We start from the raw sequence: 22,362 nt of genomic DNA, 5'->3' as shown, positions 1-22,362 counted from the left end.
TATACTGCCCCCATTTCCCCCCTAATACTATCAATAGAAAATACAGATGTGTTAAAACACAAATCATGAACATTAATGAAACTCAATCAGTTAACTTCTCAACCCTTACCAAAGACGAATTATTGAAAAGAGATGTGTTTGGTCGAACATTACTCCATATTACACTCCTAGTGAATAAATATGACTCATTACGTAACCTTACAAAGAATCCTAACTTCAAATGTATATTATTATCAAATGATTATGAGAATGGCTGGAACTGTATGCATTATGTTATATTTTATAATAGATTAGCATGTCTTCGTGTATTGTTAGATTATTTGAAACAAAATTCCATTCAGAATAATTTATTTGGATTAAATTCCCCTTTAATAGAGTTATTAAGGTGTAAGGATAGATGTGGATTTACACCCCTTCAATTGTTGAATAACGATTTTAAAGATTTAGTTTGGATACCCGAATATATTAATGAAAAGAATCAATTTCACTTGCTTTATAGATTTGCAGATAATAGAAAAATCGACAAGAAAGATGAAGAAACCGAAAAGGAAGTCAAGGAGCAACAGACGAAGCGAGTATCTATAAGGTCTCCTCAGGTTCCGTGGAGTGAAAGAAGAGGAGGATCAGACATTTATGTGCTTGGTTGCAACAGTAATAATCAACTAGGTGTAGGTGATGCCACTGATAGATCTGTGCCATCCAAAGTATCACATGACACATTCAAAATAGCGCTGGAGAATGAAGCAATGACTGAAGTTTTGAAGAAACCAAGATACAAACAGATTTCAATTTCTAAAAATCATGCTTTGGCAGTTACTCATACAGGTGATGTCTTTTCATGTGGGATAGGATCCAGAGGAAGATTAGGACATGGTATGGATGATTTAAATAATTATTTCCGATTTAAAAGAATTGCACACTTTGCCGATGAAGAGGACAGAAAGATAATAAAAGAAGTTGCTATTTCAAGTAACCATTCCTTAGCTTTAACTCTGGAAAATCAAGTTTATTCCTGGGGATTGAATAGTTATAACCAATTAGGATACGAAACTGCCCCAGTAACCAAGAGGTCTCATTCAAAAGAGTATTTGGACAAATTTCAGGCGACACCATTATTAGTGACGGGAGATTTAAGAAAGAATTACGAAACTGTGTTGGGAGTATGCGTTTCAAAAGTTCACTCAATGGCATATAGTAAGAATTCTTTGTTCTTTTGGGGGCTTAATGTTGGTCAAATGGGTATATCATGCGTCACGGGTGATATTGAAGTCAAGTTGCAAGATGAATCTTTCCAAGGTGAAGTACAAAAGAGTCCAAAAATGGTCAGCCTCAGAGATGAAATTAAATCTGTCAGTACCAGTGAATTAACTACTTGTGTTGTTACCACACTTAATGATATCCATGTGTATTATAATTATCAACACTTTAAATTACCTAAGGTCCCACTGAACACTTCAGGAGATAAACAGTTTGATATTTTTAAACCCAATGTTCTCACAAAGGCAGCAGTCATCAGCAAGATCGTAACTCGAGGTCCTGAAAATTCAATGATATTGTTAAATAACGGAAGTGTGTTAAGTTTTTCCTTAAATCCCAGTGATATAAAAAACACCAAGTATTCTCATGTTTGGAAACCTTACGATTATGAAATGATGGTTATAGACATTGACATATCAGCAGATGGGTCAGTTGTTCTATGTACAAGAAATGGATCTGTGTTTCTCAAGTCCGTGCAATCTACTGGTGGTCAAAGAAAAAATTCGATGAGTGGAACGGTACTCCCTATCCCATTAGCTAAAAACAAATTCAAGAAGATAGAATCAATAAATAATGTTGTGAAGGTTACTTGTGATGCGAAGTTTTTGTCATTTGGATTCATTAGAGATGATATTGATCTTCTTCCTTTGAAGCTACAAAAGAATGATTTTTTCAAGGATATTGAATCGTTGTCCCCTGCATTTGATGTAGATTTATACAGGAAACAAGACCAATTGTTGAAGATCGACCACGAGTTTAATACTTATATATCAAGTTTCTTCTATCCGGAAGTCACGGAAAGTATAGACGATGATGAATTACATTTGACGCAAAATAGGGCTACAAGCAATTCTATAGAAGATCAACTTGCAACTAGATACAACAACAACTTTGATCCGCTGAAAACCAAACGTGTTGTTATCCATAAGACTTATGAAACCTATACGCAAGATGAAATAGATACTATAAATGAGAATTTCAAATCTGATGCTGAATATTTTAAATATAAATTCGCAGATGATAGTCCAGATTTTGGAAAATCCTTTAATTGTCACGTGGTATTTAAGAGCAATCCTGGGATTAAGGTTGGTTTTCATAGAGAAATTTTTATGAGTAGATCTGATACATTCAAAAAGCTTGTTAATTTAAATGATCCTGAAGAGCACATCATAGGGGAAAAATTCAAAGCTAATTTCATTCCCGATGAATCAGTATTGATGGTTTCATCGGATACCCATTTGCTTTCGATGCTTCTTTCGATTCATACCGTTTATTCTGGAAGGAGAATTGATATTTGGCAATCATACGGTTCAAGACATTCTTATCCTGCTAACATGAGGCTCATTTACGACGAATACGAATCCCTTTTAACATTATTCAAGTTAGATGACAAGAGGCAGCACAAATCCAATTATTTAAAATCATTTAGAGATTTATTAGACAGTGATACTGGTGATGTTGTTTTGAAATTGAAAGATGGTGAACTAAATGCACATTCGTACATCTTAAGTTCGAGATCAGCATTCTTTGAGACTGTATTATCCACACGTTGGGATAATGACTCGGAATTTAAAGTACTAGATTTTAGTGGGTTGAGCAAGTTTCAAATGTCTATTGTATTGAGGCATATTTATGGAGTTAACAACGCGGAGATATTAGATCATTTTGATTGTGCTTTTAACGAATCAGACTCTTTTATTAACCAAGTATTGGAATTGATTGAGATTTCAGATGAATTGTTGTTGTTTCAATTGAAGGCTATTTGTCAATCGGCAATTTCCGATTTAATATCATTGGAAAATGTTTTGCTTTTATTAATCCATGCTGATTATCTTTCTGCTGATAAATTATTTTTGAACTGTTGCTGGTATATCTTTAATAACCTAGAGGTATTAATGTTTGATCCAGCATTTATGACGATTCCTTTCGAAATCATGAGCAAATTGGAACAACAAATCATATTTTTACATAGTTGTCGCCACGTTGATTTTACAGATGGTCACGGGAAAATGAGTGAAAAGAAAGAATGGTTTGATAAGTCATTTGCATTGTTGTCAACTTTTGTAAAGAACATACACAACTTCAATGACAATTTTATGAGTGATAGAAAGGGATTCAGTTCATTTGAACCGTTAGTTGACTCCAAGTACATTGTTAAGAAACCAAAAGAAGATGTAAAGAAGAAGAAACCTAGAAAGAGTTCTACCACTAATGCGGATTTAGCTGAGTTCAGGAAAGCTCATACTGTTACTCCACCACAAGCTCAAAATATTAGCGCGATTGAAGATTCAGAAGGTTCCAACTTTGGATTTAGAGTTGTTCAAAAGAAATCAAAACTAACTACAAAGAGTAAGAGCCCATCACCTGTCCCACAGACGTCAAATGATTCTTCCAAGAAACCCGGGCCAGTTAATATACCGACACTGGCGCCTTGGTCAAACCAAGTTACAAACTCTAAATCATCAATATCACCCCAACCCCAAGCAAACATTAGTATAAGTGGCCTAAGTCCTCATTCCAACTGGGCTTCAAAATCCAATGCTTCGCCCATACTTGGCGATCAGCCTCAACTGGTAGTCAAAGTCGAAACAATTGGGTCTTCAGGTTGGAAGCCTAAGCCAGCAAAAGTTAAGATTGGTCCAGTTGTTAAGATGTCACAAAAAGAAAGAAAGAGACTCGCAGCAGCAGCAGCTGCAACAGCACCAACATCAACGTCTCCGCCCCAGAGTTCCAGAAAACCAAGTTCTTCGAGTAGTGTAGCACCTTGGTCCGCTATGGCCAATGATAAAGAAAATATATCTCCAATTGATGCTGTAAGTAGCCTACCGGTATTAGGAGCCACAGTGTCAAATAAGAAGAAGCCAAGTTTTTCGAAGGCAAACAAGGTTGCGACACAACCTTCCATAGCTTCACAGAGGAGTGGTTCATTTGGTTCATCCTCATCAGCAACCGGACAGAGTTTCGCTAGTGCGGTATCTATGAGTGCGGATTCGTCATTCAATAGTGTATATTCAACACCTTCTTTAACTGAAGTCATGATTCAAGAATCACTTAAAGTGGAACAAGCAAAACTAGAAGAAGCTCAACAGAAGTCGTTATTGGAAATTCAGCAAGAACAGGAATTTGCAAAATGGTGGGCGGAAGAATCTAAGAGGGTACAGAAGGAAATGGAACCCTCCAAACAAGAGAATGTGAAGAAGAAACAAGGTAAGAAACCATCAAAGGACAACAAGAAAGCCACCAACGATGATAGGAAAGGAAATAAATCTGCTAGACCATCAAAACCGGGTGCAAGTAGTTCAGACAAACCAAAGAACAAGAGAAAAAGTGCCGATAATAAAGCAAACAGACCGAAGGAAGCTTCAAGTGGCGACTCGCGTCACAACAAGACACTGTATCATAATAAAAACATTCCAAAAGAGGAAGAAATCAAATGTTAGTCATGTATTATTGTAAATGTATTTAAAATTATATAAAATAATTAATTAATAGACATTATAAATATCAAGTAAGCATCAGAATTCTACTTCTTCAGGAAACCAGCCATATTCGTCTAGATCTACAATTAGAGCATCCAGTACATGTACATCTTCTTCTCGTAATTTATCAGCTTGAATATATTGTCCCTTGGAGCTTTCTCTTGGCGAGATTTTTCCTGAGCTCAGAAGTACACGCCACCAAGGTAATGTAGACCGATCTATATACATCTCAGATTCTGTATCCAATTCAGCATTCAATGTGTTTATTATCATATCACTATGCTTCAAAGAAGAGCCAACTTGACGCGAATTCTGAGGTTTGTTTAGTAAGTACGCGATATGTCCTAAATTGATAAAGTTAGTATATTCCAAAATATTAATCAAATCTAGATAAGGTACATTCCATAGCTTGTTACTTTTCCATAGGGGATTTCAGCTACAATTGAGTAAACTCCATAATGGAACAGTTTGCTTTCGTCAGTCAATTTCATTTTGTAAAAATTGAAGAGAAAAATCAGAAGGAAGATTGAAAAATTGATTTCAAAAAAATCTTTACAAATTTAACAAAATAATTTAAGATTTCCAATTATAAAGATGGTATCAGATTAAGCACAATAAATATTTATCTAAAAAATTATGTAAATTTATATACTTAATTGATTCACTTATAAAGCCAATAAAGCACCAGCAAATAAAGCAACGGCACCAGCAGCCAATGGCTTAACGGCACCAGCTTCGTAAGTAGAAACGTTTTGGGTGGAATTGGAAGTTGAAACTGTGGCATTGGAGATTGAAGTTGGGACAGCTGGGACAGATTCAGTTTGGTGTAAAGGACAAGCAGTACCTAAGGCTTCACATGAGGAGTCAATGACGGAGACAACGGTGGTGGATTCGTTGGTGGCAGTGACAACGACGGTATCAGCGGAAACAACGGCGGCGGCAGCAGCGATTAAAGCGACGGTGGAGAATTGCATTGTGAATATATTTAACGATAGACTAAAGTGAGAAAGTTGTATTGAAGAAGAAGAAAAAGTGTTTTTAAAAGAGTATTCACAATCTTGGAAAATTGCCCAAATATTTATACGGTTGATTAAATCAAAACTTTCGTTTTGTAATTAATCGCAAGCAGAATGCAAAATTGCACACTAAAATAACAATAACTGCAATTTTTGTGAAGTATTTCGTCTGAAAAAGTTTTTCCTTTATGTGGTGTTTTTTCAATTGTCTCGTTATAAAAAATCAAAACATTAGAGGGGCTGGTGGAAAAATTAAAATAATTAATTTGCCACAATGGAAAAAATACATTCTACCTAAAAAATATTTTATGACACGACCTAATTAGGAAAGATTTTGTTACTCTCGAGTCCCATTAACAAAAGTTTTTTTATTTACTTTCATCTCTATAGCAAACAACCTACACGAGACCAATGGCAGCATTTTTTTTTGAGACAGAACAAGGAGGCTTTTATTGGGATAATCGGATTGCAATTTTTTAGGGCTATGCTTACAAATGCAGCCATTCACTTCTTTACTCCCAGATCTGTAGGGGGGCATTGGTAATAGATTATGTGCATGGCCATTTATTTGCAAAATGCTACAAGTTTCACAGTCACTGATAACATCTGAGTGATTCTAATTATAGAAAGCAAGGCTTCTAGATCATCATCAGTAACAAAACCAATAACTTCATTTTACAACTCGCGTCGCAATGTTACACAAAATAGCGATACTCGTTCTGTCAGAGAAAGAATTATGCGCTAACACTTTCCGCAATTGGGGGTACAATTGATAAAGTTTTTTTGATCTGCAACGCACAGATCGACAGTTGCTTTCGTAAAAAATTCCACCGCCTTTAAATCCATATAATAGAACCATGTGTTTGTCTAAATAATAATTACATACAACGGAGAAAAATCGCGCTCGACAAATTTAATTCGATTGTTTCTCAACCTAGAAAAAAAACCAAAACAAAACTTCTAAAATAATATTCACGACAAGTACATACATTTACACTTAATCTATAGAAATGACATATTTGGTAAGGAGTTTTTCGATGATTGGTAGAGCGGTGTGGTGCTCCATACGCGTACCTGAATTTGTACCTTTTTTTACTCTTGATTGACTTCTTCCTGTGGTGGAGCATCGCGCTCATCATCGTCAGCCGACTCATCCACTTCTTCTGGAACCTTCAAAAGTTCTCGAGATAATTCTTGTAATTTAGTTTGCATTTGAGATACGAATTCATCTGGACACTTCTTTTGCAGTGCGACTAATTCTCTAAAGGTGGAATCCATTAATTTTATGAGTTTTAGATATTCCACTAAGAACCGGTATTTTCTTTCAGCTTTTAGTGTAGTGGAAATAGCAGGGTTGTTAAGATTATCCAAATCTTTAAACAAAAATTCAACATTGTCAAATCGTATCTCCATCATAAGTGGCAGAACATTGGCCATACAAAAGCATGTATTACCAAATTCGGATAGAAATTTGGTCCAGAATTCGAAAGCTTTCATGTCGAGTGCTTCAAGTTCTCCACTTCTCCATTGTTGTAGATGAACGTCTATTCTTTGTTGCAATGCCGGGACAAGTGTCATAACACACAATAAAGCATCCTTAAATAAGTGTTCCAAGTTCTGTAAAAACCAATTCCGTTCACCTAGTATCAATTGGTAATCTCGAGTTCTTTCAACTCCCAACCTTACAAAAAAGTCAACGACCAACTCGCCCCAACCAATTATCAATCCTACAATTGATACCCTCCTAAGCACTTCTGCTTCCCTTTCAAGTTCTCGTTCGATTTGATCAAATTCAGGATCGGGAAACCAATGTCTTTGAAGTCTGTTTCTACCAGTGAAAAACACGATATACAAACTATACCCAACAAATAGCACCAAGGCATATATTTGCCAATATTTGCTTAAATGTTTAGAAGGTTTGATTCCCATCATATATAATGCAATCGCCATCTTTATCGAAAATGAAAGAACTTGTTTCCAGCCTTCAATTAATCGAACAAAGACACTATCAGCGATTTGAGGTTCTTCGGGTTGTGGTTCTAATGGAGCATGCATACCTTCTTCCTCGTCTTCTTCGGGATGGACAATTTGTGCAGGTGGAGGACCCTGGACAACATGTTCGAGTTGAGTTGGAGTAGGGATGGGATTCGTATTTGACTTATTGTATCTCTCAATCAAAACTTTTTGAAGAATATTTCCATCAGGAAGTCCGGATTTCAATCTAGCAAGACCGGACGAGTTAAGTAATAAATAAGGATGATGTTCGCCATTATCGACAATTATACATTGTGAAGAATTTAAGCATATTGTCTTTACTTGTGCATCTATCAGTATGTCAATCTCGTATGTTGTATCTGATAAGTCATCCATTTTGGCCAATTGTTGACGTCCAGAACTTTCTTCCTTCAAGGTTTCATAATGGTCTCCTGTTAGTCTCCATACTTCACCGTCTTGTGTCACAATTTTAAATGGTTCTATTGCGGTAATATCTGGGGGATTTTGCGTGGTCTGAACAGTTTCAATTGCAGATTCCAATAAATGGGAGGAACCTTGTTCAATTGCTTCATTAGGGAGTGATGCTGCCGTGGTTGGTAAACTATTTGCAGAATTTGTTGAAGCTGAATGCAAATCTGTTGAATTAGGTAAGAACTCAAAATTTCCTTGTGTAATTTCTCTCCAAAATTCTCTACTTAAAATCCCACCAATCCCATTTATATGTGGAGAAACTGTCAATTTAATACGAATAATATCATTGGCTTGTTCTAATTGTTCATTCGATATATTCAATGCTGAAAGTATCGTACGATTATTTATGTCAGGATTATTGGCCAATTTTTCATTATTATATGATAAACCAATCTGATCGAAAAATGTTCTCGTTACTCTTCCATGGTCTATTCGAGCAATGAGTAAATGTTTAAGGTCATGGATTTTGGTATTATTGTCCACCTCAACCATTCTCCGTTCATTCTGTAACGCAGGTTCCTCTGATTCGATAAAAACACGAAATCTCCGTCTAGTACTAGTTGATAAAAGTTCAGCTTTAAATTCGACTGTGTCCAACGGCACCACATCTAATTTAAGAACTTCTGATAATGGCGAATCGTCATTTGGTATTAATGTGTAACTAGGCATTAATCGTAAGGAGATTCTATTTCTAGTAATAGTAGTTTGAAGACGTCTTTGTACTTCTTCAACAAGATAATCCTTCATGGTACGTATTGTACATTTCAAATTCTCCCTTAGGAAGAACTCATGAGTCTGATTTTTGTCATCTTTCCAAATTGTAATAATATCAAATAATGGATCTGGCGGATGAATTCTCGTTGACGATTCTATATCTTGGTAGTTGATAACGAGGGTAAGGTCATTCTTTAAGGATGTTTCAGGGGGTTGTTGAAGTTGCAATCCCAGAGACAACGTTTCAGAATCCAGTATCGGTACTCCTTTGTATTCAATTTGTAAACGGGATGGTTGTAACAAGTAATCTGGGGATTTCAACCATATTGCTTCTTTAATATCAGCAATTGTATGGTTTAAAGTCAAATTGATTGAATATTCTGTAAGGTTCAATGGATCTGTAGATTCATCAATGTTAATTTCTTTAACATTCAATTCCAATGTAAACGGAACATTCATTTCTTATTATTGCTGTTTAAAAGGAATAAAGGATCAATTGATAAATAGAAAAGATCTTGACAGCTTGTACAGTTGCGCTCTTATAAATTATCACCAGAAAAAAGAGGAAATCCCCCTAACAAAATAAATAAGTAACCTTCAAAAATGTTAAACTTTTATCATTTAAACTATGTACAAGTGTTAATATGTAAAAGAAAGAAGAAGAAGAGTATAAAGTGTAAACTATATATATGTAGATACCATATAAGTTGATCTTCTAAACTTTAATTGCATGGTATCTCTTACCTCTAAAGGCAAAGAGTTGATTATTGGCATTAATAACTTCAGTTGGATTAACATCAACAATATCTAATTTAGTACTTGGAAATAAATTATCACATTTATTCATTAAAATATCCATTTCATCATATAATGGATGTTTCTTTAACCAATCTATTTCTCTTTGAATATCTTCACTATGATATCCTGAAACAAAAAGTGCACATTTAGATTCCAAGAATCCTTTCAAAGATTTATCCCAATGAATTTGATCAGCAGTTTGGAATCCAGGATGGAAAAGGAAGAAAACATCTAAATATGGATCAAATGGGAACAAATCTCCCGTGTCATATAATTCATGGAAATATTGAGTATGATAATGTAATGAAATTTGATGATCTACCTTCTCAACTAATGCACGACCATGAGGTACATTAGTTGGGCCAAAACTTCTGGTTTCTCTGTCAAAATAAGCTTGTGGACCAATCATATGAATTTCAAACTTCATTTGGGGGAACAAATACCCCATTTGTTTCCAAACATATCCTGGTAACATAGATTCTTGTCTAGCACCAACAATAAAAATTCTCATGGCTCTATCTCTATAAGCTGGAGTGTCAGTAACAAATTGAGTATATGGTGGGTACAATGTGTATCTTAATGCAGAAAGTGATTTCAATCCTTCTAAAGTAAGTGGTCCCTTTGGTTCTACTTTATATGGAGAAAATTTGTGCAAGATGGATGCAATTGTTATTGGATAAGTAAGAACCTTGGTAGCAACTGCCAAATTAAATTCATCATTCATAGGAGCAAAATCTCTAGTATAAAAGAACGTATCCCAATTAGAAAGATTAACTTGATAATCTCTATCTTGTTCACCTGGGAAAGCAAATTCTCCAAATTTACGTCCTGATCTAATATCATGTTCATAAAGATTCACTTGTTTCAATAATTCATATTTTTTTTGGGCATGATATTCAGTATCATTTTTCCATGCTTCTTCAGAATGATGGGTTGGAATACCTGAATATGGACAAACAAAATTCACTGGTTTATGAGTAACTGGACAAAGTGCTTTAGCTCTAATGAAAGCGGCACGAGTTCTGATATCTTCATAAGGAGATTCATCCCATTTGTATAATGTACGTTCACTTTCCTTGGTTGTTGGATCATCCATCTTCAAGAGTTTCCAGAAAAAAGACAGATGCCTCTTTTGGATTATACCTTGGGATCTCCGTAACATCGAGGGAATTGTATTGGAAACGATTGACATGGTATGTGTTTCGATTATTGGAGGTTCTTTTTTTTTTGTTTATTTTTCTTCTTTAGCAAGGGTTTGACAGGGTTATGGATTCAATTTAACTCTCCCTATAGTATTTATTCAATTGACAAAAATCTAGCCAACTAGTTCCTTGTGTGTTTTGATGCTCTTGCGTTTAATGTTGGACTTGAAGAATTGCGTTTCCCGGCTTTTGATATTTGAAATAATTTTTTTTCTTCTATTGTTTCGAGGGATAAATTTAAAATTCGTTTGTAAGCTGATGATTAATTATACGATTTACTTAGGGATGAGATTTACGCCGAGATGAATACAAATTGAAATCTGTGAAGTATATTACAGTACGGTTAACTCTCTATTTAATGGTAAACTACAACTCGTCATGATTCACTTGTTCGTTTACATCGGACTTCACGCTCTCCTCGGATTTGATAGAGACGTCTGCTTCAGAAGTATTTTCACTATCGAGAATGGTGTCGGTTTCCGATTGAAGAGTTTGTTGTCGGTCCCGAGCCAAGTGTTCGCCGATGGTACTCATAATCGCATCTAAAAGATCAAAGTCTTTACCTGCCCTGTTCGCTTCATGGAGTTCCTCTATAACCTCATCAAGGAGTTCAAGTTCATTAGCTGGTATGCCGTCTCTTCTATCTAGAATAGCTTGTTGAACCATATCATTGAATTGACGCCTACGGTCTGCCGCTTCATCGTCGGACACCTTATGTTCGGAGTCGGGGGTGGGAACAGCCTGTGTCGCTTCTGGGTGTTGTAGTACTTGTTGCTCGGTGCCTTTATTCTTAAATCCATCATTCCCCATGTCTTGCTTCATGTCGGTTACAGTAACAGTTGCAGTGACAGTTTCCTTTATCTTTGAACTATTTGATTTAGCAGCATCATCTTTGGGATCTTTCAGATCAGTCACAGTCACAGCAGCGGTCTTAATATCTTTGCTTTTGGATTTACTTGATTTCTTCTTATTCTTATGCCCTTTTTTGGGAGCTTTTCCAGGTTCAAGTCTTTCAAACTCTACAAAATTCCAATTATATTCAGTAAATCTGTTTGCCAAAATTTCATGAAGACCATGCTCGTGTTCTTTTCCTTCTAGATCCTTCCATGTCTTAGTATCAACTAAATCTACCAGGATCTTGCGGCGGTTTCTTTCGGATCCATCTCTAGACACTTTCAACAAGGCAATAAAATCACCTTTGTAATCATAAAGCTCATACCAAGCCACAAATGCATCTGTCGATTGTAATGCAGATGCAGTATTTGATGTGAAATATATTGGTGACGGTATCTTTGACTCTAATGCTTTATAGTATGTTGTTCCAAAATCTTTCTCGAGAGTGGTGAGATTCTCAGCTGTACCACTATAGAGGAAAATATGTCTTTGATCCCAATATAAGTCTCCCGAATTTATATGCTTATATCCCAAAAAGAACCCATTTCCTATTGGATAGAAAGTGTATTCATTCACGTTTATTTTAACTCCTGGTTGAGGAAAGTCAGGTTCTTTACTTGGGATCTTGTCAAGGTACTGGAAAAAGTCTTCGTATTTAACGTCAGCACTTGCCAAATTAGTTTCATCGATATTTTTACATTGAATATCAACTATATTCTCCGTAGTATTGCTTGACTTGAATTCATCTAATGCACATAAACCAGGAACATTGATAATCATTTGATATTCACATGTTTTAATTTCATGGATTTCAAGTATATTAACTCCTCTTTGGAATTGGTCACATTTATAAACAATATCAATGGTTCTAGGTTTTCTTGTAACATCACAGATTTCCCCACTAAATAAAGTATGTTTTATAAGTTTCCGGAATTTAGCTTCAGACTCTGGTTCTGAATTACTAAAAAAACTAAATGGACCTTCAAATACAATAAAATCATTAGGATCTAGATGAACATCATGACCTTTTGTTTGATGTTCGGGTAAAACACGTTTATTCAATTTCTCAGTTCCTTCAAATCTTCCGAGTGTATAAATATGCTTAGGTAAATGAGGTTTATGATCACCACTGACAAAACTTTGTAAATCTTCATGGAATTGAATTACTTTATCACCAAAGCAATAGCCAATTGTCCAATATCCAGCATGTAAATTGTACGAAAATGTACAATTCTGGTTAATAAATGAATTATAAATGATTTGAATTGCTTTATTCTTTAATTCATCGGGAGGAATTTTAGATTCTGGAATTGTAATATTCACTTGCTGGTTATGTGGTAAGTGACATAAATAAGATCCTTTCTGCTGTTCATTGTTTATGTTTAGTATTTCGAATTGACCTTTATGTTTAATCTCTTGATTCAACCCCATAAATGATTGGGCAATATTTATTGGAATTTTTGCATTTTCAAATATTATTTGACTTTTGGGTCTTTGTATAGATTGTGTTGCTATTGCCAACGTTATATGAACCAATAGTAGTTGTAATGACCAATACATAATTAGACTCTATTTCTATTTCAATTGAAACTAAGGGGGGAGGAGTCAAAAGGTGGTTGTAAAAAGTTGCCAGCCTGTCGCACTAAAATGTACATAAACTAGCGTGAACAAAATCTTGATAGGGACATCAGAAACCATTTCGATTGTCACTTTTAAGATCCACTTTATATCTCCTAAACACTCTGCTTTAACGAAACACAACCAATATGTCAATGAGCTCAATGGAAACACCACCTCCTGAACCAGGACTTGTCACACCACATATAAATAATGATAAATTACATGAAGCTGATCAAAGTATGGATCAAACAATGACTTCAATACAAGAAAAGAAACCTTCGGTTTTCGATATTGCACAATCTATGTCAGAAAAGTTAAAGAGTCTATCTGATGCTTTGGATAAACATGATAGAGAAATGAATCAGATGATCGATGACGTACTGAAGAAAGTTCGTAATCTTGAAGAAAAGCAACGACAATCATGAATAATCAGTGTAGTTTATTTATAGCCCCAATATAAAAGTTTAATAATGTATAGATTTAGTTAATTTCAGTTTATGTAGAAATTCAGATATATTTTGCAGTTTTTGTATATTCGAACAGTTAATCCATTTCCATCAACAAAACCAATCGATTGTACAATTATAAATATTGATTGTGTAAAAAAAGATCAACTTTGCGAAATCTCATCTCAATTAATCAATTGCTCTTTTTCTAATGTTCAAAAATTAAGTAGAATGGCCAATACGAAAAGATCCAAGAATCAATTAAGACGAGAGAAGGCCAAACAAAGGAAGGTCGAAAAAGTCGTACCAGAACCTGCGAAGCCAATTGAGAAAGAGGAAGTATCCAAACAGCTTGATGACAAAGTACCGAATTCAGATGACATGTCCATAGTGACTTCAGAAATAGATGACAATTTATTTGAACAATATCAGAACATCTTTAATCGATTCACCTCTCATAAAGATGAAGAAGAGTCTCAAAGTAGTGAGAAAACATTAAATAAGAATGAAACTGTCTACTATAGCGATGATGAGGATGATCAAGATCTAGAAAATTCCAGTTCGGAAGAAGAAGAAGATTCCAAAAGTTTATCAAAACGTCAATTACGATTACAGAATAAAGTACCATTAGCATTACTCAAAGCTTCTACAAAGAGACCTCAGAATGTGGAATGGAATGATGTGGATTCACGAGATCCATATCTTCTAGTTCAATTGAAATCACTCCCAAACACAATCCCAGTTCCATCTCATTGGAGTGCCAAACGAGAATATCTATCATCCAAGCGAGGAATTGAGAAGCTACCGTTTGAACTTCCAAAATTTATTCGCGATACTGGTATTGGAGAAATGAGGGCCACTGATGAACGAACAATACGACAACAACAACGAGAGAAAGTGCAGCCTAGAATGGGTAGATTGGATATCGATTATGAAAAATTATATAATGCATTTTTCAAATATCAAACAAAACCGAGAATCTTCCCCTTTGGTGACGTTTATGAAGAAGGCAAAGAATCAGTTGAAGAATTGCAATCACAAATTTCTAGAATGAAACCAGGTGTGATATCATTGGCATTAAGAGATGCCTTGGGGATGCCACAAGATGATGTCAGTATTGCTCCTCCTTGGATTACTATCATGAAAGGGATAGGTAAGCCTCCGTCATATAAGGATCTAGTAATACCTGGACTAGATATCGAATATTCTAACACTGGATATAAAGATAAATCAAGTATAGATAATACGTCTCAGAAGATGGAACGCTGGGGAATGCTACTGTCTTTGGTAGAGTCTTCAGAAGGAGAAAGTGAAGAAGAGAATGAGGCCGAAGAAGATGAAAGTGACGCTTCCGGCTCCGAAGAAGAGGAAGATATATCAATGTCTGAGCGAAATATTCCGCCAAGTACCAAAACAGCAAATGTGGAGAATACAGAAATTGAAGACGAGGCTTCAAAATTCCTATATAAAGTACTCAAAGAAAAGACTTCAAATACACATGGGTCGCTAACAGGATTCACGTACGATTTAGGTACAAACGGTGACACGCAGAAGGTTCAACAAGAAGAGGTGCATGCGAAAGCTTCCGAGAAAGATGACGAATTCAAATTTTAATATCTTATATAAATATATATTTTATAGAAGCACTAATGTAAACCAGTAGAACTACCTGGCACGTCCCATAAATTTCCAGTATTTAATGGCAAGAAATCCATAGATGAGTCTGTATCTTTCAAAAAATCGATTATCTCCATATCAAACTCTTGGAGCAAGCGTTCTATTGTCTTTTCATAAGATGAAGAATCCAGTTCACCTAGTCGCACACTTTGGGAAATAGTACTCTCCAGAGATGGTAGTATCAGCTGACTTTTTAGCTCTATATTAGGTAACCGTCTCGACGGAGCATCTAGAAGAGTTTTGGGAACTTCCAAAGTTTCAATCTCTTTTCCTTTGTTCATGGCAATTATGTTAGCTAAATCGTTCAATGATCCATCAGTAGAAGTCGCATATAGCTTTGATAGTTTCATCCATTTCTCTATCTTTGCTAGCAAACTCACCATTTGAGTACATACAAGGGAACCATGCTCTGTTATGTTATTATTTATTATGGTTGATATCTTGTCAAAATATGATTCTATATCAATTTCAAGAACGGACTTGTCAAGATTGACAAAATTATGAGATTTCAATGATATCCTTAATCTGATCAAAAGTATTAACGCATGGAACGGTTTATAATATAGTGTAGTTGGGTAATTGACATTTTCAGCTTGATTCAATTTTGTAAAGTCAGCTAGGAGCTCTTCCCAGATGGTAATGAGTTTATTTATATTCCCAAGACAGCTAGCTTCTACATTGGAATCCAATATCATATCCTTTGCTTTAGAATTAATGATGCTCAATGCACTATTTATAAGACTTTCATAAATCGTAATTATCAAATAATGATGTTGCATTCGAAAAACACATTCTTCTTTATTGTTGCTCTTTCCCGCGTGATCAAACCCACTTTCTTTCATAATAGTGGCTAATCCTAACTCATAGCTGTCCGTTTTCTCTCTCATTCGACTCAATGAAACTGTTCCTTTCCCTTGCCCCTTCTCAGTTTCATTGCTTAACGACTGAATAAACTCCAAAATATCTTGGCCCGTAGACATCAATCGCGATACATAGCATATATATCTATCTTCCAACGTAGGTAAGCCATCTCCTGGTCTCATGAGTAATTCAATTGCTCTCTCATGACTCTTAGTCCAAGATACAATTTTAAATCTCCTAAGTGACATCTCCAAAGATCCGCAAGTACAATATACACTCAACATTGCTCTTAAGTTATTCCTTATCTCACTCGAATCTGTCAACAAGGTATTTGACTCACATTTGGGAACCTCATTTAACCCAATACACATCGAGATATTGAATGCTGTTAATGTATTTAATTGATTTCTGAAATGTCCGAATTTGTTAGGTGGTAAACACCATAACGATACAATCAAGCATGCATATATCAATTGAACCTCAAAATTATTGCATTTGATATAGACATGGTATGCAATTGACTCATATAGATAATGAGCCATCATATTGTATAATTTCGAATTTGGAATCGATTCTGAAATCAATGATGGTTGGAAATTATTGAGAGCGGTGACAGAAATACATGCTGCTAATAATAAGGGATGCTTCTCAAGCACGGTATCAAAATCTTTCAAGTCGTTTGAGAAGGAAATAATTGGATAATAGGGAACGATATTATTTATGAAGTAATGGAATCTCCTTCGTATACCTTCTATTGTGAAGCTCTTATCGAGTTCAATTACCTGTTTAACTAAATTTTCTGAGTATGATATGGTTGGGTATTCATCACTCTTTAGAACAGATGTGGACAGTTCTAACCTTGATACTATATCTTTACAACTTTTGATAATTCCTTGGACCTGATCATAGGGTAGCTCAGATAAAGCAGTTTTGTTGTTTAAATATGTCAATGCTCGCTTCGATGCGCTTTCAAATTCTGCCAAGGCCAGATTTGACTTAGTGTCAAGTTTAGGAGAAGCTTTCTTGCGCTTTCGTCTTGAAAGCAAGGCACTTGGATCTTCATCAATGGAGCATTTAAACCCAGCAGTTGAACAACGACTACAAGATTCAAACCGTGGATCTTCAAAGAAACATTTCATTTTGAGTCTACGACATCGAGCACATGCTCGCACTTGTCGCCATTTTGATGCAAATGAATCTGGTTCCGGGCTAACTGGTGTCATTATGGTTGTTCGAAATAATTGGAATCCGTCACAATACGTTTCTATAGCATTGTATCTAATACTAACTATGTGTAAATAGTAGTGTATCAGTTGGTTGTAAATAATCTCATCTCCTAATCATTTATTTTATTGCGCAATCGATCACGTCTTTTGATGCGCATTTCTCGATGTAACGTTGCAATTATTACTATCTAATTTAACAAATACAAATGTAATAATTACGTATAAACTAAAATAACAAATAATAATAATAATAATAAAAACTAACTATGCCTAATAAACAAAGAAGGGGTGGGGTGGTTATGGATTGTATGATATGAAACCAAAAAGATTTTCATATCAAAACGAATAAATATACTGTACGGGGGGTTGAAGGTAACTTTTTTTATTGTATGTTCATTTGATGATAGGGGAAACCTAAACCAACAACGGAAACAACATTAAACTAATGTATGTATGCAAGAATGAAAGAAATGAATGATAAAAAAAAACATTATACTAAAACAAGAAAAATCGGGGGATCATTAGATTCTTCTTTTAAAAGTTAATATCTGGTTTATCATCAGTAATCTTATCGACCTTAGCACCGAAGGCAGAAATACATCTAGCCATTGTTGGAGAAGATCTGGAAATAACATCAGTAAAGTAGAAGTTATCAATTGGATTCTTTAAAGGTTCTCCAAAGATCTTGGCTGATTTATTCTTATTCACTAATTCAGTGAAACCAATCTTGGCGATTTCTGAAGAAACAGGTTCAATAACATCATGTCTTACCAAATGTGGAGCAATTTCACCTAATCTGGTTCTTACGGCAACAATATCATCATATGGTAAAGTTTCATTCATGTATTCGGATAAGGCTCTGATAATCTTCCAATCTTCACGAGCAACAGCTGGAGGATTAGTAGCAGCTCTTGTTACTTGTGTTCTACCTTCAGTATTTACATAAGTACCTGATTTTTCAGTATATGCGGAACCTGGTAAGATGACATCAGCAAAAGAAGCACCCAAGTCACCATGGTGACCTTGATAGACTACGAAAGCATCCTTTGGAATATCTTTGTTTTTGATTTCATCGGCACCTAATAAATAGACGAATTTTGGCTTAGTGGTGTCTTCAGTCAAAGTGTTGAAACCAATATCTAAAGCCGCAACTCTAGAAGCTTCGCGATGTAATAAGTTGACTCCATTCCATTCAGCAGTGTTGAAGTTGGTATTCTTGGTAGCAAAATCACCAACTAATTTATAAATAGCTTCAGCATCTTGGGAATCAGCAACACCTGAACCAATGACAATCAATGGTTTCTTAGCTCCAGCTAATCTTTGACCAACCTTACCGCTAAGAGCAGCTTCTAAAGCCTTGACATCAGAACCTAATTTTTCAACATCAAAAGTGGAGTCAAATTCTTGACCAACGGAAGCGATTTCCAAGTCGGATCTTAACCAAACTTTTCTGATTCTGGTGTTTAAGACAGCAGCTTCGTGTCTTGGGTTAGTACCAACCAAAAGGATTTGGTCCGCATCTTCAATCCCATCAATGGTAGAGTTAAAGATATAATTAGATCTGATGTCAAAACCATGGGCATTGACAGCTTGTTTAACATCGGTGGTTACATTTTCGGAACCTAATTTGTTAGTTAAATCTTTCAAGGAAACTAAAGATTCGGCGTCTACTAAAGCACCAGCAATTGCTTTGAATTCGTTACCTTGTGGTTTAATCTTAGCGTAAGCGGCGGCAATGGTGGATAATGCTTCATCCCAAGTGGCAGTTTCAAATCTGTCACCGTTTCTAACTAATGGGGTAGTTAAACGTTGGTTCTTTAACCCATCATAGGCAAATCTTGATTTGTCAGAGATCCATTCTTCATTGACTTCATCATTTAATCTTGGTAAAACTCTCATCACTTCAATACCTCTACAGTCAACTCTAATATTAGAACCGACAGCATCCATAACATCAATAGTTTCAGTTCTCTTCAATTCCCAAGGTCTAGCTCTGAATGCATATGGTTTAGAGGTTAAGGCACCAACTGGACATAAATCGATGATATTACCTGACATTTCTGAGTTGATATTTCTTTCGATATAAGTACCAATTTGCATATCGTTACCTCTACCAGCAGTACCGAATTCTGGGGCACCGGCAACATCATTCATGAATCTAACACATCTAGTACAATGAATACATCTGTTCATAGAAGTCTTCACTAATGGACCAATGGCCTTGTTTTCAACGGCTCTTTTACCAACCAATTCTTTAAATCTACCACGGTCAGAACCATATCTTTGAGTCTGTTCTTGTAAATCACATTCCCCACCTTGATCACAAACAGGACAATCCAAAGGATGATTTTCCAATAACATTTCGGTAACACCTTCCCTGGCTTTTTGAATTCTTTCAGAATTAGTGTAAACAACCATACCTTGTTGGACAGGCATAGCACAAGATGCAATTAATTTTGGCATTCTTTCCACGTCAACTAAACACATACGACAATTACCAGCTACTGCTAATTTTTCATGATAACAATAACGAGGAATTGTGACACCTGCCAATTCAGCTGCTTGAATAATTGTAGCTCCTGCTTCAATGGAAACTTTTCTTCCATCGACCGTGACCTCGACATCCGCCAATCTTCTTGCAGATGCGGATATAAAACGTTTAGATGATCTTAATATATGTGATCTAACTGAATGCATTGTAAGAGTGTATATATTTATATGTATGTTTCTCCTTCTCAAACTAAATTGAACTATTCTTAATTTCTATATATCTTCTTAAAATTGAAGTGGGAATTTCAAAGTCTCTTGAAGTAAAACAAACCCTTTATTCGTCAAAGTACAATCACACAGTTAAAGTAGTCTGGTATCCTAAACTAGTTCAATTTCTATATTTTCAAAATTTTCGCTTTTTTTCTATTGGGTTTTTCTGTTGCTTAGTTTTCTTCAACTAGGAGTATAAAATTTGTTAACAAATCCCATTTATATGCAGTCCATTACATTTCAATTTCTCTGATTCGTTAAAAATTATAAGCGACATTTATTACATATATTTTTATAAAATTAATTTTATAAACTAACTATACGACATTTACGTTTGGCAATAGGTAGACGACATTTGGTCATGTGATTTCACTTCTTTGGTTCATCTTTACTAAACATTAAGAATAAGATTAATGGAGGAACAATATACATCCAATTCTTTTGAATCCATGATCTATCATCAACTTCTACCTCTACTTCTTGTTCAATCTCTTTTTCTATTTCATTGCCATTTTCATCTTTGACTTTGATTATTTTCTTTTGAATGACTTTTTCAACTCTTTGTTGTCCTGCCAGAGATTCTTTCTTTTGCTTACCCTTTAAGGATTCCGGATTTAAATTAGGTGATGGTGCTAATTCGAATGGATGTATTATCACTTGTGGACCATCATTATCGTTAGTTTCAGAATCATAATTCACGGAAATATGTTGAATTTGTGATGCTTGGTCAAGAAATACATGGAATTGGACCGATTTCAATGACTTGATGCCTTTTGTGTATGAGAAGCATTCATGGTTGGGCAAATCATTAGTTCCAAAGCAATATCCTAATTGTGGATCCAATACCATTGGGTTATAGTGATAGATTCCTTTGTCTTCGAGTATTCCTATTTCTTGGATTGATTCATCTTCAATTGATTTAATAAACAAGCTAACTTGTTGGTTGGCAGAAACTAACGCACATATAAGGAGTAGAATAAGCGAGATAACATGCATTGTTGTCTTATCAGATGGCAGATGATACTGAGAGATCTTTTCTTAGTCCGTTTCGGATTAATTATTTTTTTTTTGTCTGTCTGTCTGAGATTCAGATCATCTGGATCAACCAGCTGTTGCCAAAATTCTATGCTATTATCACTTCATCGGAGAATACCATCCTCAATACGCTGGGGTCGAATCTTTATACAGACAGTACGACATAATTCATCGTTAACTTCTTCGCAGATACAAAATATACAGCAATTTCTAGAATATGCTGCCAAAAATGGTCTAGATTCAAAATCTACAGTATTTAATGGAACCATTTATGAACTATATGTTAAGCAATTCCTTGAAAAGGGATTTCATTGTACCGAAATGATTAAAGTTGGTGGTAAGGGAGATGAAGGAGTTGATTTAATTGGGAAATGGGACTTAAGTTATTTCCATAAAAAGTCAATTGAATTATTTCCTGGTCTGAAACCTGGTGACGAATCAATTTTAAATAGAGTAACTCCTACTAATGAAAGCAATTCAGATTTGAGTGATATCAATGTTTTAGTTCAATGTAAGAATCTGAAATCAAAACTTAAACCTAACTTGATTAAAGAATTGACAGGTATATTTTATTTTCATAGACATGACCCAAAGAATACATTTATGTTTATAGTTAGCCCTCACTTATTAACAACGGCTGCCTTAAGACTGTTTGAAGCTACAGATTGCCCTATGATACATATCCAAGTGTCTTCTTTATATAATCACACTGATGATGTTTATGACTTGACAAAATATCATGGTGGTATCTTTTCTGGATTATATTTAAATACTCTGGCAAGGAAATTATTATCAGGTATCAGAATTCAAGATCTACTTGGAGATAAAATGTTTCATGGAAAAGATAAACTAAGAGCAAGTCTTTTGAGTTAGAGAGAAATTGATTTATAAAAAGTACGTAACCAATATAT

At 35.1% G+C, this 22,362-nt stretch overlaps 11 protein-coding genes across 11 annotated transcripts; 4 read left to right on the top strand and 7 right to left on the bottom strand. All coding sequences in view use genetic code 12, as the record gives it.

Moving 5' to 3' along the window:
• Positions 1–65: 65 nt before the first annotated feature.
• Positions 66–4,697, top strand: J8A68_002664 (uncharacterized protein; the record flags this gene model as incomplete). Its single annotated transcript, XM_049406438.1, has 1 exon — positions 66–4,697. The coding sequence occupies one exon, from the start codon at positions 66–68 to the stop codon at positions 4,695–4,697; it is 4,632 nt and encodes a 1,543-aa protein (XP_049264036.1).
• Positions 4,698–4,772: 75 nt separating this feature from the next.
• On the bottom strand, positions 4,773–5,710 carry J8A68_002663 (uncharacterized protein; the record flags this gene model as incomplete). Its single annotated transcript, XM_049406437.1, has 2 exons — positions 4,773–5,080; positions 5,422–5,710. 2 exons carry the CDS (start codon positions 5,708–5,710, stop codon positions 4,773–4,775), a joined length of 597 nt encoding a protein of 198 aa, XP_049264035.1.
• A 1,134-nt stretch (positions 5,711–6,844) lies between these two features.
• Positions 6,845–9,391, bottom strand: FGR34 (Fgr34p; the record flags this gene model as incomplete). Its single annotated transcript, XM_049406436.1, has 1 exon — positions 6,845–9,391. The coding sequence occupies one exon, from the start codon at positions 9,389–9,391 to the stop codon at positions 6,845–6,847; it is 2,547 nt and encodes an 848-aa protein (XP_049264034.1).
• A 256-nt stretch (positions 9,392–9,647) lies between these two features.
• MSS51 (Mss51p) lies at positions 9,648–10,922 on the bottom strand (the record flags this gene model as incomplete). The annotated part of the gene is made up of 1 exon (XM_049406435.1): positions 9,648–10,922. One exon carries the CDS (start codon positions 10,920–10,922, stop codon positions 9,648–9,650), a length of 1,275 nt encoding a protein of 424 aa, XP_049264033.1.
• A 376-nt stretch (positions 10,923–11,298) lies between these two features.
• Positions 11,299–13,257, bottom strand: J8A68_002660 (uncharacterized protein; the record flags this gene model as incomplete). The annotated part of the gene is made up of 1 exon (XM_049406434.1): positions 11,299–13,257. The coding sequence occupies one exon, from the start codon at positions 13,255–13,257 to the stop codon at positions 11,299–11,301; it is 1,959 nt and encodes a 652-aa protein (XP_049264032.1).
• A 341-nt stretch (positions 13,258–13,598) lies between these two features.
• Positions 13,599–13,871, top strand: J8A68_002659 (uncharacterized protein; the record flags this gene model as incomplete). Its single annotated transcript, XM_049406433.1, has 1 exon — positions 13,599–13,871. The coding sequence occupies one exon, from the start codon at positions 13,599–13,601 to the stop codon at positions 13,869–13,871; it is 273 nt and encodes a 90-aa protein (XP_049264031.1).
• Positions 13,872–14,123: 252 nt separating this feature from the next.
• J8A68_002658 (U2 snRNP complex subunit) lies at positions 14,124–15,506 on the top strand (the record flags this gene model as incomplete). Its single annotated transcript, XM_049406432.1, has 1 exon — positions 14,124–15,506. The coding sequence occupies one exon, from the start codon at positions 14,124–14,126 to the stop codon at positions 15,504–15,506; it is 1,383 nt and encodes a 460-aa protein (XP_049264030.1).
• A 32-nt stretch (positions 15,507–15,538) lies between these two features.
• On the bottom strand, positions 15,539–17,653 carry ZCF39 (Zcf39p; the record flags this gene model as incomplete). The annotated part of the gene is made up of 1 exon (XM_049406431.1): positions 15,539–17,653. The coding sequence occupies one exon, from the start codon at positions 17,651–17,653 to the stop codon at positions 15,539–15,541; it is 2,115 nt and encodes a 704-aa protein (XP_049264029.1).
• A 537-nt stretch (positions 17,654–18,190) lies between these two features.
• J8A68_002656 (uncharacterized protein) lies at positions 18,191–20,353 on the bottom strand (the record flags this gene model as incomplete). The annotated part of the gene is made up of 1 exon (XM_049406430.1): positions 18,191–20,353. The coding sequence occupies one exon, from the start codon at positions 20,351–20,353 to the stop codon at positions 18,191–18,193; it is 2,163 nt and encodes a 720-aa protein (XP_049264028.1).
• Positions 20,354–20,785: 432 nt separating this feature from the next.
• Positions 20,786–21,265, bottom strand: J8A68_002655 (uncharacterized protein; the record flags this gene model as incomplete). Its single annotated transcript, XM_049406428.1, has 1 exon — positions 20,786–21,265. The coding sequence occupies one exon, from the start codon at positions 21,263–21,265 to the stop codon at positions 20,786–20,788; it is 480 nt and encodes a 159-aa protein (XP_049264027.1).
• A 276-nt stretch (positions 21,266–21,541) lies between these two features.
• On the top strand, positions 21,542–22,324 carry J8A68_002654 (uncharacterized protein; the record flags this gene model as incomplete). The annotated part of the gene is made up of 1 exon (XM_049406427.1): positions 21,542–22,324. One exon carries the CDS (start codon positions 21,542–21,544, stop codon positions 22,322–22,324), a length of 783 nt encoding a protein of 260 aa, XP_049264026.1.
• Positions 22,325–22,362: the final 38 nt, after the last annotated feature.

The sequence above is a fragment of the Hemisphaericaspora subhashii genome (genome assembly GCF_019202705.1).
Source record: "Hemisphaericaspora subhashii strain CBS 10753 chromosome Unknown scaffold18, whole genome shotgun sequence".
In the NCBI taxonomy this organism is placed as follows: Eukaryota; Fungi; Ascomycota; class Pichiomycetes; order Serinales; family Debaryomycetaceae; genus Hemisphaericaspora; species Hemisphaericaspora subhashii.
This window is presented reverse-complemented; position numbering and strand designations above follow the sequence as displayed.